We start from the raw sequence: 18,765 nt of genomic DNA on the forward strand, positions 1-18,765 counted from the left end.
AGTGACACTGTGACCTAGTTTTTGATCTGGCAAGGCCCATGTTCGAACTTGGCCTTAAGATCATATAGATACAACTTCTGACCAAGTTTGGTGAAGCTCAGATGAAAACTACTTGAATAAGAGAGCGGACACTTTATACGGACCGACAGACCGACCAACAAGCTCACTCCTATATACCCCCTTAAACTTCGTTTGTGGGGGTATAACTACTACTACCACTAAAAATCACAACAACTACTACTTCCACCACTACCACCAATTACTACGTATGCTACCACCACCGCCAATTACTATTAATACTACCTCTACTACTTCTACTATGACTACTACAACAGCTGCTACTGCTGAAAGGAAGACATTAAAGTTAGGAGTGGTCTAGTGATATGTGTGTTCTACGTGCTCAAACAAAACCCAGAGGAAACCCCACCTGTCCAGTGTTGTGATCATGAACCAAACTCACATTTGTCAGGAGTGCCCTGTGGTCACTTACCCCATAAAACTTAGATGATAAACTCATCTACCAAACGACTACTGGTACCTTTTTCTTACTGGCCAATCACATTCTTAATTTTGACTGATATTGGATTGAATAAATCCTAACAATAATTCTTGTACACATTTTATTCATAAATAATAATAATTATAATAAAACATATATCAATTCTGAAATGACATCTGACAATGAAAGATGTACTTCTGATTTGCAGATACAAATGCACCAAAGAGTACATGTACAGATCTTTGGAACGCAAAAGGCATGTGCTCAATCTAAATGAGACGTGCTTTGCGAAAAAGGGGTTTAATGCATGTGCGTTTAGTGTTAAACAGGCTAATCAGGGACAACACTTTCCGCCTGAATTGATTTTTGCTAAGAAAATTTTTTTGAACAGAAAAAATCATAAAAGCGGAAGTGTCGTCCCTGATTAGCCTGTGCAGACTGCACAGGCGGACAACACTTTACGCACATGCGTTAAACTCCCTTTTCACAGAGCACAGCTCAAATTTTTCGGGGAAAAAACAGGACATGTGCGTCCCGACTTGACACTAAGGATTGGACCCAGTTGCTTTAAGCTTTAAGTGTTTTCTCAGCTAATAGATTTTTTAAAATTTGGAAGTAAATAAAACTACACTACTTTACAAACAATTGACACAGTAGTAGGGAAATCTATCGAAGTTAAATATCTACGAATAACCGAGTCCAACATTTAAAGACCTGTTAGCGTAAAAGGGTCATTAATGTTTAAAGCAACTGTGTTCTGACCAGTATTTACAAACTTTGTATATACAATTTCAGTATACATGTATAAATAAAAAAGACCTGATTATCAAATGTTAACAAGGGCTGTTTGTAAAACATGCATGCCCCCCATATGGGCTGTCAGTTGTAGTGGCAGCCATTGTGTAAATACGTTTTTTGTCACTGTGACCTTGACCTTTGACCTAGTGACCTGAAAATTAATAGGGGTCATCTGCCAGTCATGATCAATGTACCTATGAAGTTTCATGATCCTAGGCCTAATTATTCTTGAGTTATCATCCGGAAACCATTTTACTGTTTCGAGTCACTGTGACCCTGACCTTTGACATAGTGACCTGAAAATTAATAGGGGTCATCTGCCAGTCATGATCAATGTACCTATTAAGTATCATGATCCTAGGCGTAAGCATTTTTGAGTTATCATCCGGAAACCATTTTAATATTTCGAGTCACTAACCTTGACCTTTGACCTGAAAATCAATAGGGGTCATCTGCCAGTCATTATCAATGTACCTATGAAGTTTCATGATCCTAGGCGTAAGCATTCTTGAGTTATCATCCAGAAACCATTTTACTGTTTCGAGTCACTGTGACCTTGACCTAGTGACCTGAAAATCAATAGGGATCATCTGCCAGTCATGATCAATGTTCCTATAAAGTTTCATGATCCTAGGCATAAGCATTCTTGAGTTATCATCCGGAAATCATTTTACTGTTTCGAGTCACTGTGACCTTGATCTTTGACCTAGTGACCTGAAAATCAATAGGGGTCATCTGCCAGTCATGATCAATGTACCTATGAAGTTTCATGATCCTAGACTTAAGCATTATTGAGTTATCATCCGGAAACTGTTTTACTGTTTCAAGTCACTGTGACCTTGACCTTTGACCCTTTGACCTGAAAATCAATAGGGGTTATCTGCCAGTCATGATCAATGTACTTATTAAGTTTCATGATCCTAGGCCTAAGCGTTCTTGAGTTATCATCCGGAAACCATCTGGTGAACGGACCGACGGACCGAAATGTGCAAAACAATATACCCCCTCTTCTTCGAAGGGGGGCATAAATATAGAGCATGATTACAGCAAAAGATGACACTTCAGAGACTCTTGTCAGGAGAGATATTCATGTTCTTATCCACTAGATATATAACAGTTCACAAACCACTTACATAGATTATTAAATCTGTCATCACCGCCTTGGAATGGTGAATGCAAAGCATTGTGGGTTTCAACTGGTTTAAAGGATTTCCAAACAGCACACGAACCCAAAAAGTAATTTAAAATTTTTATAATATGAACTTTTAGGGTGCTTTATAAATACTGGTATGTGATTGTAGCTTAATATTTAATTACCACAAAATGTCAATGTACCAAACAACGTTCAGACTTATTTTGGAGCATTTAAATTCTAACTATGCACATCATAATATTAATATAACAAATAATAAAACATGCATATTACTTGCACAACAACGAAAACTTGAAAACATTAAAAAGAAATTAACAACTAAAATTTAACAATGCTCAGTATTAACTATGCAAAAATGAGTCCTATACAGACTAGTTCACAGATTTTCATATAATTTTGTCACAATGTCATTGAATGTGTTTCCTGCACAAACTGTTTGGGATAATATACAATACATATAACTATGAAAAAAGGTTGAATACTAGAAAAAAAAATGCCATTGCTAGGATTCAAACAAACGTCCACTGAGAATATAACTAACTGCCACTCAGCTATTCAAGTTTTATAATTTTGTTGTTAACTTTGAATGCCCATGAAAAAAAAAAAAAACTTATTGTCAAAGTTAAAGATGACCAAGAGTCGAAAAAGCTTTCTAATGGAATCTATTTGAATAGATTAATGTCCATTCACAATACAATATTAGAATGGGTTTTCTGGGTAAAATGTGCAATTTTCTTCTTTTTTTTTTAATTATGAAAATCATCCGCATGTCAGTCTGTTATCAGGTGACATAAATAACCTTCTAACTTCATAAAAGATACTTTTATTGACACTTAAAACATGTTACTAATATTTCTTAAATTTCATGTGCATTAATCTAGTGTTTGTACATAAAGGATGAACTCTGTGTATCATGTTAACCCTTTACCTCTAAGATACGTATTTTGACACATTTGTAGTCCCATGAAAAGTTAAATGTAATTAAAAAGCTTTCTTACAAGATTCAAGATTTAAAAGGTTCATTTCCAACCCTTAGTTACTGATCAACAGCAAACAGCATAAAACCTGAACAGACTGCGAGTTACTCACTGAATGATCTGGTTTTATGCTGGTTGAAAAAGCCATTTTTACTTTGCTTCTTATGGAGGAAAGGGTCAACATATAATTGGTAAACTATTCTTCAATAATATATGATTACATTACATTCTTTGTAATCAATCTAGCACTATACACAACTACAGTAACACTCCTTAAATGGTTTCAGTACAGTCTCTCAAATCAGCTAGATATTCATGTGTTCTTAACTTGAACATGTGTTTTACACAGCTAACATATACTGTCTTTATACTTCTACAATTTTATTTAAAACAGAGTGAGCAAAAATAGCCATAACACCTCTTCATTTGCAAACATATCTACACAAATTATGTATATAATTAATAAATAAATATTTCAATTAAATATTATGGTAAATCCAGTTTTTTTAGCAATTTAAGCATGGAGTATTACATGTACATCTTATTTATGCCTCTTTACAGAAAGTTTCTAGAGTTGCCTACATACTGAAAAATGAATTTATTTCACAGAAGTCTAAATCCCTTTTCAAAATAAAAAATTACGCACATTTAAGACCCCAGGTAAATAATCTGTTAACATGATTATTATTTATGTCATCCCTTCACAATTTCCTGATGGAATCCCTTATAACCATGAGTAATTTAAAAAAAAACTGCAAAATTAAAACACTTCAAAATGATTAGGCTCTACCTTATGGTACAGCATCATTGACAAGTACAAGGGTTTCTGTAAAGGACGAAATTCATTCATAACAGTATACCAAATGTTTTACCCGCAGAATTCGGCTACAAGAATGAGTATCTATATATTATACCATATTCAAGTTCCACTGCGATGGGTCCCATATACATTCATACAGAATGGCATGGCATGGTAATGAATGGTGCAAACTTGATGTATTGCTATGATTTAAACAGCTACATATGAGAATCGCTCAGAAAAATGTGGTTAAATGCATGTGTGTGAAGTGTCGTCCCAGAAAGGCCTGTGCAGTTTGCAGAAGTCAATAAGGGAAAACACTTTCCGCCTTAACCGTTTTTTTTGCTAAGTAGAGACTTCTTTAAAATGAAAACTACAATAAAAGCAAAAAGTATTGAGCCTGCTTTACCTGAGCAAACTGCACAGGCTAATATGTGAAGACACTTTACGCACATGCATTAAACAACATTTTCCCAAAGCTCAAATATATTTCACAGAATGCAAAGCACCTCAAGTTAAAAACAAAATTGTTAACATAATATCACTCACTATAGCCTTGGTAACTATATTGCTTCTTTCCATAATACAGCAGTTACTTCATATACTATTCATTTTGTATAACAACAATATTCACTTAATTTTTGTGATCGCTAAAACTTTGATTTAAGTCTTGCAATTGTTTGTTTAATAAATATTAAATAATGATAATGCTACATTTTTGCAATAATCATATTTTATCACATGCCATACCCCGTTTCCAATGTCATATAACCATTACGAATATTTTTATCTTACACACGTGTAATATACTTTTTAAGCGTTTTCAATGGCTTAGTTTTTGTTCAATTGACCAATCACATTTTGTTATTTTGCTTCAATGACGTTGCAACGTCAAAAGACGTGACAAAATGTAAACAACATTCGGGATTTATCATTATGTTTGTGTAAATATTTATTTAATTTGCTCATTTAAAAGTATGTGATAACAAAGATCTGACACTCGTCATTTCATACCATATTTCATAAAACTTGTCTAGAAAATTCGATAGTAAGCTCGCCAAAGGCTCGCATACTAACAAAATTCCTGAACTTGTTTAATAAAATATGGTATGATATGACAACTATTGCCAGATCCTATGTATAAAAACAATTCTGTTCTTATAGAAACTATAATTCACTATTTTAAATTAGATTCCAGGGCAAGTTTCATGTGTCTTTTCCACAAAAACAGTAGAACAGATTCAGATTAATACAAAGTTAAGAAATAATCTGTTGTTTTTTTAAAGACATCATTTTGGGATTACTTAAGGAGTTTCACACATGAATGCTAACTGCATAGGTCAAGATAATATAATTTTCAATTAATGAAAATGAAGTCTTACATGTCAAACCAAATCAGGTTTCATGAAAATAATTATATTTAAATGTAACTTTAAACTTTGATGTACCCTTATTCTTACTCTGGGAATACGTAGCTAAATGCATGTGCGTAAAGTGTCGTCCCAGATTAGCACATGCATTCCGTACAGGCTAATAAGGGTCAACATTAGCACATGCATTCCGTACAGGCTAATAAGGGTCAACATTAGCACATGCATTCCGTACAGGCTAATAAGGGTCAACATTAGCACATGCATTCCGTACAGGCTAATAAGGGTCAACATTAGCACATGCATTCCGTACAGGCTAATAAGGGTCAACATTAGCACATGCATTCCGTACAGGCTAATAAGGGTCAACATTAGCACATGCATTCCGTACAGGCTAATAAGGGTCAACATTAGCACATGCATTCCGTACAGGCTAATAAGGGTCAACATTAGCACATGCATTCCGTACAGGCTAATAAGGGTCAACATTAGCACATGCATTCCGTACAGGCTAATAAGGGTCAACATGTTAGCACATGCATTCCATACAGGCTAATAAGGGTCAACATTAGCACATGCATTCCGTACAGGCTAATAAGGGTCAACATTAGCACATGCATTCCGTACAGGCTAATAAGGGTCAACATTAGCACATGCATTCCGTACAGGCTAATAAGGGTCAACATGTTAGCACATGCATTCCATACAGGCTAATAAGGGTCAACATTCCGTACAGGCTAATAAGGGTCAACATTCCGTACAGGCTAATAAGGGTCAACATTTTCTGCTTCAAAATCTTTGTTAAGAAGAGGCTTCCTTAAATACAAAGATTGAATACAAGCAGACAGCAACACTTTATGCACGTGTATTAAGCCCCATTTTCCCAGATAGCAATTTATTCTAAACCTCAGAGCTCAATCTAAGTCTTAAATTACAAGAAAGACCGACCTCAAATGCTTAAAAGGGGAACAGAGTAAAATGGTGCTTTAATAGCCCTCAGGAGCTCCAGATTTCAATTCCCACTGTGGGAGCATTCTAAATATCTTTTAAGACACTGAATATTACTGGTTCTACCCAGGAAATGGACTTGACTTTGTTATGCAATTAAGTATAATTAGACACATGCTGACTTAATGCTTTAAGCATAAATCAAATTGTTGTACAGCTTAAAGTGTTGTGTGTTTCTCACATGGACACTGCAGTGTAGTACTTAACTCTTTACACCTCAAAAGCAAATTGAAAATGGTTATATGTAACCAGCATAAAACTAGAGCAGACTGAGAGTCAGGCTGTTCAGGTCTTATGCTGTTTGCTGCTCATCAGTATCTTAGGGTTGGAAATGAAGCCTTTTAAACTTGAATTTGTTATAAAAATTATTTTATTTTATTTTATTTTCTTAGAAAACAATCACAAAAAGTCTCAACTCTAAACTTGTAAAACTTCCACATCTCACAAATCTGAACACAAATTAACAAAAGATAAAACAAAAACTCTCAATGGCAATCAGTAACAAAAGACTAGAGGGAATCAGCGATATAGCACTTACAACATAACAACCACTTGTTTGTTTTTTTTACAAAAGAAAATAAAACAAGAGCTCCGCCTTGCGGGTGCAGACCACTCATCTATTTTCTTTTTAAAGGTGAAGGGACTCTCAATTTAAATCACAAAGAAGGGAGGGGTGGAGTGAAGAGGGGTGTATAGTGTGGGGGTGTGGACATTTATTACATTATCTTCCAAAAATGCGGGAAAAAAAATGCACAAACAATTCGGGGGGGGGGGGGGGAGGGGGGGGGGGGGGAGGAATCTTGGGTGCGATGGTTGGACGGTATTTCAAAAATCAAATAATAAAAATAAATATTTGTGTTTTTTAACCATTTAAAAAAAAATAATTTGGTGGGGGGTGGGGGGGGGGGTATAGTGTGAGGGTGTGGTGGTCATTTGTGAGATGATCTTAAAAAAAAAAAAAAAAAATTAGGGGGGGGGTATTCGGGGGGGAGGGGACGGGGGGGTGGAGTCTATTGTGGTATGTCAGATAAGAGTAGTTTTGTCAAAGTATCAATCAAATCTAATCATAAATAAAGAAGTTATGGCAATTTTAGCAAAATTTAATAATTTGACCTTGAGAGTCAAGGTCATTCAAAGGTCAAGGTAAAATTCAACTTGCCAGGTACAGTAACCTCATGATAGCATGAAAGTATTTGAAGTTTGAAAGCAATAGCCTTGATACTTTAGAAGTAAAGTGGATCGAAACACAAAATTTAACCATATATTCAAAGTTACTAAGTCAAAAAAGGGCCATAATTCCGTAAAAATGACAACCAGAGTTATGCAACTTGTCCTTTTACTGTACCCTTATGATAGTTTTGCGAGTGTTCCAAGTATGAAAGCAATATCTATGATACTTTAGGGGTTAAGTGGACCAAAACACAAAACTTAACCAAATTTTCAATTTTCTTAGTATAAAGGGCCCATAATTCCGTCCAAATACCAGTCAGAGTTACATAACTTTGCCTGCACAGTCCCCTTATGATAGTTAATAAGTGTTGCAAGTATGAAAGCAATAGCTTTGATACTGTAGGAATAAAATGGACCTAAACACAAAACTTAACCAAATTTTCAATTTTCTAAGTATAAAAAGGGCACATAATTCTGTCAAAATGCACGCCAGAGTTATCTAACTTTGCCTGCCCAGTCCCCTCATGATAGTTAGTTAGTGTACCAATTTTGAATGCAATAGCATTGATACTTTCTGAGAAAAGTGGACCTAAACGCAAAATTTAATCGGACGCCAACGCCGACGCCAAGGTGATGACAATAGCTCATAATTTTTGTTTCAAAAAATAGATGAGCTAATAACAAAAACGAGAAAAACAATGATTTAAGTAAAAAGAACGAAAAAAATAAGTATGTCCATGGCATTTTATTTTTATTTATTTAATTACTATGTAACAACATTTCTATTATGACTCCTCTATTGTATCATCAATGTTATGACATAAAATTGTTCTATGAGAAAAGGGGCATACAATTGTTTAATGAAAAAACGCAACATTTTGCGGAAAAAATCTACATTTTTTCTGTTAAAAAATGTGCGTATTACTATGATTAATGTTCAATATGGCAATCGTCATGTATTAAAACAGACATATATGTGCTGTTTAAATAACATAGTAATATTATATGATCTGTATTTTTATTCCACATTAAACTTGTATGTAAAATCTATGATACATACAATATCTCTCTCAAAACTGTAAATAAAACAAACCACGAAACATTCACATCAGATGTTTAGACACTCTAACTTGAACTACATTAGCAACACTTAATACAAAATATGATGTAAAATGTAGAGTTATAATTTTACAGATTGTCTTTCAGGATGGACAAAATATTCAACAACAAATAGTAATGGTCAATCGCAAATTAATCCAGTAGTATTGTCGGAGACAAATAACCCATTAAAATAGAAGGATCCATACATGAATGTACAGCAAATATTTAGTCTATTCCTAAACGCGTACTTATGGTACATGCAAGCGTTGATGGTTACAGAAAAGTGCTTTCAATATTGGCCAAATAAAATGGATACTGTCTTAACAAAAATGATGTGGATTTACAGAACTATTTAACACATGATTGTTTTCAATACAATGTATCAATAGAGGTGATAAACATCCCTGATAACTTGTCCCCATACTAAAAACTGTTTTAAATTCATGAATAAAATACATCAGTTAATGGCCGACCCTTCAGCGCTCAAGCTGCCTTAACCTTCCTAGGTGAATCTTTAAATGAGATGCGATCTTGGAATACTGGGCTTAAACTCGATCGAACTAGAGATCTGATCCGTTCCAGACTAAAACCTACTGTTTCCCAATGCTACAAATCTACGACTATCTTTACTTGGAAGATATGAAAATGCGGCAAGACATCAAAGCTCAAAACAAGCATGGGGTCAGAAAACAGATGGTCATTGTTGTCTGCAGATAAAGCAGAAAGTCAATCTTGAAAGGAGTCTCGCTCTGTGAAAATGGGGCTTAATGCATGTGCAGTGTTGTCCCAGATCAGCCTGTGCAGTCCGCACAGGCTAATTAGAGATGTCACTTTCCGCTAAAACTGGATTTAGAATGATTCATTTAGAAGAGACTTTAGTTCAATGAAAAATTCCATAGAAGCAGACAGTACTTTACGCACATGCATTAAGCCCTGTTTTCCCATAATGCTGCTTATTTATTTACTATGAACTGGTCCAGTAGTGTCTTTGTATCTAATCTTTCAAACATACACAAACTGTTAAGTGTTCTAATGTTAACCCATTTATGCCTAGTGGACTCTCACATCCTTGTAAATTGGATTAATTAATTTCCAAAATAAGGGATGTCTAGAGTATATTTATTTCTATATTTAGAATATTTCTTACAGAAATTCCTTTAAGCAAGCAGCGCAGACCCTGATGCCACATCATGCAGCGTCTCATCTGGGTCTACGCTGTTTGCCAAGAACTTTTTGCTTGATGCTATGCATAAATGGGTTAAATAAAAATTGAAAAAAAATGTTCATAGAGCATTGTAGATCACAAAAGAACAACAAATGATAGAGTATACCAAAATGTTATCCTAGCTACATTGACAATATGTTTATAATTAGGTAGGTATTAAACAAGAAATATTAAAGCCAATTATAGAAATATTCTTGCTTTCTGAATTGAGTTAATATATTAACAAAATCAAAGCTTGCTTCTGATTGCAAAAGCAAGTAAAAAAAACATACAAGTTTAATAACACAAAATGTTGCAATTTATTGTCAATAAACAGAAAGTTAACATAACTATACTTGCATTAACAAAATATAAATAACAAAAACCAGCATAGTCATCCCTGTCATATGACAGCTAGCAATATGAGCAACCCTATGAGAAAACAGAGCTCAATGCCTGTGCCTCCGTCAACAACACTCAGTCCATGTGCCCCCGTCAACAACACTCAGCCAAAACTGGATTTGGGCTAAGAAGCATCTTTTTTTAAACAAAACAAGATATGTGTTTGTCAGAAACACTATGTCCCCTACTGCGCCGCTTTGAAGCTATATATTTGACCTTGAAGGATGACCTTGAACTTTCACCACTCAAAACTAGAGCCTTGTCAAAGACGTGACGTATACCCCCACATGCCACATTGACACAGACTATTTTTCATCCTGTCTTCACAAAACAAGAGAACCTAATTTATGGCGATTTTTAAGAATTATTATGTCATTTTCATTTATAGCCAATTTGACCTTTGAACTCTTGAGTTCTTTTACATGACACGCCATCCAATGACTGTGAACAAAATAAATGTACAGAGTCATTTTTAAATCTCACAATGAATGGCATAGTTATGGCCCAGACAAGATCATTTATTGCCATTTTTGACTTTGAACTAAAAGTGTGACCTTGACCTTGGAGATATCGACATAATTCTTTTGCGTGACACACCGTCCAATGAATGTTAACAAAAGAGCCAAATGATTTTAAAATCTCACAATAAACTACATAATTATGGCCTGGACAAGCTCATTTATGGCCATTTTTTACCTTTGAACTATAAAGTTTGACCTTGACCTTGAAGATATCGATGTAATACTTTCGCACGACACACCGTCCAATGATGGTGAACAAATGTGCCAAATGATTTTAAAATCTCACAATGAACGGCATAGTTAAGTCCTGGACAAGCTCATTTATGGCCATTTTTTACCTTTGAACTCAAAGTGTGACCTTGACCTTGGAGATATCGACGTAATTCTTTCGCGCAACACACCATCCAATGATGGTGAACATATGTGCCAAATGATTTTCAAATCTCACAATGAACGACATAGTTATGGCCCGGACAAGCTCATTTATGGCCATTTTTGACCTTTGAACTCAAAGTGTGACCTTGACTTTGGAGATATCGATGTAATTCTTTCATGCGATACACCGTCCAATGATGGTGAACAAATGTGCCAAATGATTTTAAAATCTCACAATGAACAACATAGTTATGGCCCCGACAAGGTCATTTATGGCCATTTTTGACCTTTGAACTTTAAGTGTGACCTTGACCTTGGAGATATTGACGTAATTCTTTCACGCAACACACCGTCCAATGATGGTGAACAAATGTGCCAAATGATTTTAAAATCTTACAATGAATGACATAGTTATGGTTCGGACAAGCATTTGACCTTTGAACTGCAAGTGTGACCTTGCCCTTTGAGATATCGACGTACTTTTTTCACACGACACACCGTCCCATGATGATGAACAAATGTACCAAGTCATTTTAAAATCTAATGATAAATGACATAGTTATGGTCCGGACAAACTTTCAGTTTTAAACACACTTAGTGACCCCGTGACCTAGTTTTTGACCTGGCATGACCCATATTCAAACTTGACCTAGACATCATCTAGATACAACTTCTGACCAAGTTTGGTTAATATCGGATGAAATTTCGGGACAGACAGACAAACCGACCGACGGACTGACCGACAAAGTGACTCCTATATAACCCCCATTACCAATGGTAATGGGGGTATAATGAGCAGCTCCATGAGATACACATGCATGCCAAATATGAAGTTGCTATCTTCAATATTGCAAAAGTTATGGCAAATGTTTAAGTTGGAGCAAACTAACAAACAAACGAACAAACCAACCAACCAACCAACAGACAGGGCAAAAACATTATGTCCCCCACTATAGTGGTGGGGAACATAAAAATACCATAAAAGCAGCAAGTATCGTACCAGAGTAGCCTATGCAGACACACATGCATTAAGCCCCGTTTCCCCGGAACAAGCCTAATATGAAGTAAAAACTCTCCCATGCATGCTACTGGACAAGACAATAATTGATGAACAAATGGTTGCAAATGCTACTGGTGAGATTCCCAAGTATATGATGAACCCAAGGGTATACTTGCCCAAATAAAGTCTGAACCTTAAAAAAGCTTAGTTTAAAATAGTAACAGTTGGGTTCAACTAGTTGGTATATTTATTAAACCAAAATGAAAAATTCACAAAATTAGATTTGTAGATATATTTTTATTGTTTTAATACAAAAGTGCATGCTTTTCTGAGAAAGTTTTCCCAATGAATACACTGGAAGAATTAAATGATCAATTTTGAAAAGTAGACAGATTTTGCAATAACCATATGTACTTATGTGTGTTTATATCTCTTATGTAGCCATGATAAAATTTCTATAAAAGATTATTTTTCAGTTCAGCAAATATTATTGGATTTTTATTTGCAAAGTACCGACAAATTTGTTGTGTGGAATAACTGGACCACAAACGTTAAGTTTAAACAAACAGAGGTACATTTCCACATTTGATACATGAGATCTTGACCAAATCTGAGCCAATGATCTCGTATCTATGAGAAAAAAGACTTGTCGTTTGCTCTAGCACACATACAAAAATTACACAACATTTGTCATGGTAACAATTTGATTTACTCAGACGCACTCTAACTAATGGAACACAATGTTGAAAATAACAGAAAGATTGACAACAAAGCTGCTGCTGCAACCTCTATACCCAACCTCCACCCACTGCGTCTTGGGATTTCTGGCAGATGTCCCATGGGTGTTGCAAAGGATGGGGTCGGGAACTTCTCGTTCACATTTTTAATGTGTCCGCATGTCACTGACTATAGCCACATCCACTTTACCTTATATCTACCACCTATGTGGATTCCCATTCTGCCAGTGTCACTAGTGGTATTGATGTATTTTTTGTTCCAATACCTATCCAGACCTAAATGCATAATTGGACCATGCTCTGTGGAAAAGGGGTTTAATGCATGAGCGTAATGTGCTGTGCCAGATTAGCCTGTGTAGACACTTTCCACCTTAACTGGATTTTTGCTAAGAAGAGACTTTCTTGAAACAAAAAATATCATTAAAGCAGAAAGTGTCGTACCTAAATAGCCTGTGTGGACCGCACAGGCAACTCTGGGACAATACTTTACGCACATGCATTAAACCCCCTTTTCACAGAGCACGACCCATATATTTATGAACAATTTTAACTAATCTGGCAAAGTACATGGTACACAATTCTGCACTTCTAGCTTAAAAATGCACATTCCATTTACGCACATATAACAAAACTTAAACACACTTTTACACTTTCACTTCCAGGATGTTTTAATTCCAGAGGAAAACATTCAGAGGCAGAAGTTATTCCCCTTTGGTATCAAGGAAGGTAACTGTTGTTCAGTGACACAAGAGTGCTTCCCCTTTGAAGAGTTCACAATACAGTGCATGCATGAGACAGCAATTTTTCGGCTTCTGTTTTTCACATGAGCTGGAGTAGATTTCAGGACTGAGTATCTCTCGGCTGAAAATACAATGAACAATTATTAATTAATCAATTATTTCTATGGACAGAATGAACAGAAGCAAATTTATGGCAAAAAAGTTTTCAGATATTTCATATATCTTTACTTAAACCAAATGTTGGTCAATAAGTTTTTAGAAACTTTCTTTTTTTTTTACAAAAAAACACTTAACACAATTAATCCCCAAGCCATAATTTATCTAGAGAGTAATTTACATGGTTATCCCACCCTACCCAACCCTGAACTAGATAGAGCTTTACAATGGTACAGTAAGATAATTATGGTATTCTCAATACGAGGAACATTTCAATTATTGAAGTGTGCCTTTTGTTTGGACAATGGGCTTTCGTGCTTGTGCATTAAGTGTCATCCCAGATTAGCCTGTGCAAACTGCACAGTCTAATCTGGGACAACACATCTGCTTTTATGGTATTTTTCATTTAAAGACAGTCTTTTCTAAATAAAAATACAGTTTAAGCGGAAAGTGTTGTCCCTGATTTAGGCAAATCTGAGATGATACTTTGCTTACATGCATTAAGCCCAGTTTTCCCAGACCAAGGGTCGTATTCTGTAAACCAGATGTGACTATCAAGTAACAAAAATAGAGCAAAAAATAAAATTATCCATGCCAAATATATAATTTGGTAATTATCTTACATATTCAAAATTGCAAACCAGAATTACAACTTACAAGAGTTTTTATTGGTCAATAATTTAAGGTGATTCCATTTTTTGTGACTATAATGTTTCTTTGCTTATACAAATGTTTAAGATGACATTTTGTAAAACTACTAATTACATCAGAAAAATAGATAATGTTTTCCCTACACAATCAAATCTTAACTAGTGTTCTTTAACAAAGCAGTACATGAAATAGAATTTAAACTGCAGTAAACATTAAAATCATGGATTAGAGCCACAATAAATGAACTTTAGTGCGACATGTTTACTTTGGCTTCAAAACATGTTATAACAACTTCCATTATCATTCTGATCATTTCCTCAACATTTTAAGTAATTTTCATGTAAATACACAACATTTATATACTGTATGGTTACTGTCTTAATAAGCTTCTATGAACCAGTAATAATGATTAAAGCATCAAAATGCCATGGCAAATTGTTGTGTTAATGTTATTATTATACATGCATCTAGCCTTAGGGTTTTAAGGAAGTAGGCTATATATATAGAGAGAGGAATTTAATACGGGGTAAATAGTCTGCAATCAGGTTCCACTTCAGAGATGTCCTGGAAGTAGTTAAGACAGAGATGCTTTGGTACAGTAAGGAAGGGAATAGTTCAGGAATATGACTTATAATATAAGGCATAAAAAATTGTCTAGGGCATAGAGTACGCTGTTAATAAGGAATGTCGAAGACAACAAGAGATGTGTTTGTCAGAAACACAATGCCCCCTAATGCGACCTTTGACATTTCAGGGTTTTTTCTGCCTATTTTGGGAAAAGGAGTCTGACCAAATTGGGAATTTTTTATCGACAAAATTGGCCATTTTGGGAATTTTTGCTTCGATGAAACTGCTCATTTGGGAAAAAATTGTGAATTTATCATGCTTAAATAATTCAGTGGTTTAACAAATAAATTTGTTTTAATTTGTTATTTTGTGTATACAAACAGATGCAATATTTGGCATGTTCAACATTTATTCAAGTACTGCAGTTTTGTTTTTCAGTTACAGTTACACTCTGAGATAAGAACTGTACAGTCAAAACCTTATAACAAACACTGGTTAGTCACACAAGTTATAAGACACTTCATTCTTTAAAAAAAAAAAAAAAAAAAAATTTTTTTTTTTTTTTTTGGAAATTGGGATTTTTTTATAATTTCGGTTTGGGATCGGGTCCGTTTGCTTTTGGAGTGCCTCCGTTTCCCGGAGGCGCAGACAGTGCTGAAAAACCCCTGCATTTATTTTTATACCTTTGACCTTGAAGGATGACCTTGACCTTTCACCACTCAAAATGTGCAGCTCCATGAGATACACATGCATGCCCAATAGAAAGTTGCTATCTTCAATATTGCAAAAGTTATGACCAAGGCTAAAGTTTTGGGACACATACAATGACAGACAGACAGACACATACACTGACAGACAGACAGACACATACACTGACAGACAGACAGGCCAAAAACAATATACCCCCGATCATTCGATCCGGGGGGATAAAAATATTCTCAAAACACGTGGTAAGGAGTAAATAGTATAGGGAATGTAGAAAGTAGTAAATAGTTTCAAAGCATATAGTAAGAAGTATGTATAGGAAATGTAGAAAGCAGTAAATAGTTTCAAAGCATGTAGTAAGGAGTAAATAGTAGAGGAAATGTAGAAAGAAGTAAAAAGTTTCAAAGCATGTAGTAAGGAGTGAATAGTTTGGGAAATGTAGAAAGAAGTAAAATAATTTTAATAGTCTCAAAGCTAGATTGGTTACCTCCCTTTATCTATTGCATACTCTCTATATAGGGATCGGTGCAAGCTAATTTTATCGGTCCAAAATTAATACTCTCTATATAGGGATCGGTTCAAGCTATTTTTACCGGTACAAAATTGGATTGGTTATTTTTAGAAACATATCGCAAGATTATTTGAGGTTCAGGGGAAGTAATCTGTGTACAATTTCCGGTTTATTTTCCCGAACTTTTTGACAGCTGACAGGTAAGAATAAATACGGAATATTACGCTAGTCAATTGTTCCAAGAGTTTGTATCACTCGAGTGGCTTGTGTGATGACGTATCACACGAGAGGCGGAGCCTCGAGTGTGATGCGAAATAGCACAAGCCACGAGAGTGATACAAACTCTTGGAACAATTGACTAGCATAATATTCCTTTTATCATATACAACAACTAACGTAAACAGTTAACAAATGTATTTTTTACTTTAACAAAACTGACAAAACAATGACTAAAACGGTATGCCATAGTTTATTTAAGACGCGTATGAATACAGTTTATGTAAATGAACGTGTAAACATTCGAACCGGGAAAACACAGGTTTCCGACACGCTTACCTTAATGCCATCGTTTATCCAATTTTTATAACAATTAAGTTGACAACATAAATCCGATGTTTATAACAAAAACGCTTAAACGATATGCATTTCCACTTCTATCTCCCATGTCTTTATCGAAACTTAGTTTAAACCACACTATTTTATTGCATTCCTATCGAAATATACATTTATGCATGATAAACACACACTCCAAAATATGTTTTTAACACATAGTTTACTGCTAAAAAACACCACGTCCTACATGTCCTTACAGAGTTTAGATAAAACTATTGTGTTTTGTCACAGAAATGACGTCACACGATGTACTACGTAATATTTTTCGTAATATAAAATATTTCTATTTTCGGTGCGTGTAATGTGACATCATTAAATGGGTCGAAGTAGTCCGGCTAGTATGGTAATACGGAATTGGAAACAGCGAGTAGCGTAATACGGGATTTTTTATTTCAACGATTGATATAACCTGTATTTTGTTAAAAGCATTAAACAGGTATATAATAAAAGCTCTTTCTAGTCAAATAAGATTCATAATACATATGCAACTTGAATACTACACGATACATAATATCCTTGCGTTACTTAAAAGTGGAAATTCTTGATTTGTGAGCATGTGAATCTTTGTATTTGATCTAGTTATCAACTGAATGATAGAGATAAAAAAAATAATAATTTGAGAAACGCCGAGCACGAACCATAACATTGTAACGTCATGTCACGAACAGCACTACCGATTGGTCTTCGTGTTATCCAATTTAAATCGCCGATACATTAGCATGTACCTGTTGTATATTATAGTCAACAGTTATATTCAACGGGGGACCTGTTAATCTCAAAGCATGAAGAAAGGAGTGAATAGTTTGGGGAATGTAGAAAGAAGTAAATAGACTCAAAGCATGTAGTAAGAAGTGAAATGTCTCAAAGCTTATTTGTATCTAACTTCATAGGGGGAAAGGGAGGGGAAAGTTAACAAAGTAACAGCCATGTTACAACAACAATCTTACAGAATTGTATTTAGGCCCAGAATGGATATATAACAAACTAAAGGGGAGGTCAGTACCTAATCTGGGGAGGTCCGACCACAACAGCTGGATGCACATCCACCCTAAATAGACAATAACATCCTCATGTATCTTCATAATGTCATCCTCTTATATGCCCTAAATAGACAATAACATCCCCATGTATCTTCATAATGTCATCCTCTTATATGCCCTAAATAGACAACATCCTAATGTATCTTCATAATGTCATTCTCTTATATGCCCTAAATAGACAACATCCTCATGTATCTTCATAATGTCATCCTCTTATATGCCCTAAATAGACAACATCCTCATGTATCTTCATAATGTCATCCTCTTATATGCCCTAAATAGACAACATCCTCATTTAACCTCATAATGTCATCCTCTTATATGCCCTAAATAGACAACATCCTCATTTAACCTCATAATGTCATCCTCTTATATGCCCTAAATTGACAATATCCTCATCTAACCTCATAATGTCATCCTCTTATATGCCCTAAATAGACAACATCCTCATTTAACCTCATAATGTCATCCTCTTATATGCCCTAAATAGACAACATCCTTATTTAACCTCATAATGTCATCCTCTTATATGCCCTAAATAGAAAACATCCTTATTTAACCTCATAATTGACATCCTCATAATTTCAGTCCTTTTTACACTCTAAACAAAACTATTGCTAAGCAATATATGTCCCCTACTGGCTCCACCATTGTCAGATTATTATTTAT

General features: G+C 35.0%; 1 protein-coding gene across 4 annotated transcripts in view; it reads right to left on the reverse strand.

The window, feature by feature from the left end:
* LOC127858435 (G protein-coupled receptor kinase 5-like) overlaps positions 1-18,765 on the reverse strand; it is a 165,472-nt gene that overhangs the window by 93,214 nt on the left and 53,493 nt on the right. For 2 of the 4 annotated variants that reach the window (XM_052395597.1, XM_052395599.1), the window contains 2 exons: positions 18,060-18,104; positions 7,585-13,975 (listed from right to left, as the gene is read on the reverse strand). In XM_052395597.1, coding sequence (XP_052251557.1) covers positions 18,060-18,104 — 45 coding nt within the window. In that variant the 3' untranslated portion in view covers positions 7,585-13,975. Of the gene's footprint in view, positions 1-7,584; positions 13,976-18,059; positions 18,105-18,765 lie in introns of those variants that run through there. The other 2 variants (XR_008038888.1, XM_052395598.1) reach the window with 2 other exon arrangements.

The sequence above is a fragment of the Dreissena polymorpha genome, chromosome 14 (genome assembly GCF_020536995.1).
Source record: "Dreissena polymorpha isolate Duluth1 chromosome 14, UMN_Dpol_1.0, whole genome shotgun sequence".
Classification (NCBI taxonomy): domain Eukaryota; kingdom Metazoa; phylum Mollusca; class Bivalvia; order Myida; family Dreissenidae; genus Dreissena; species Dreissena polymorpha.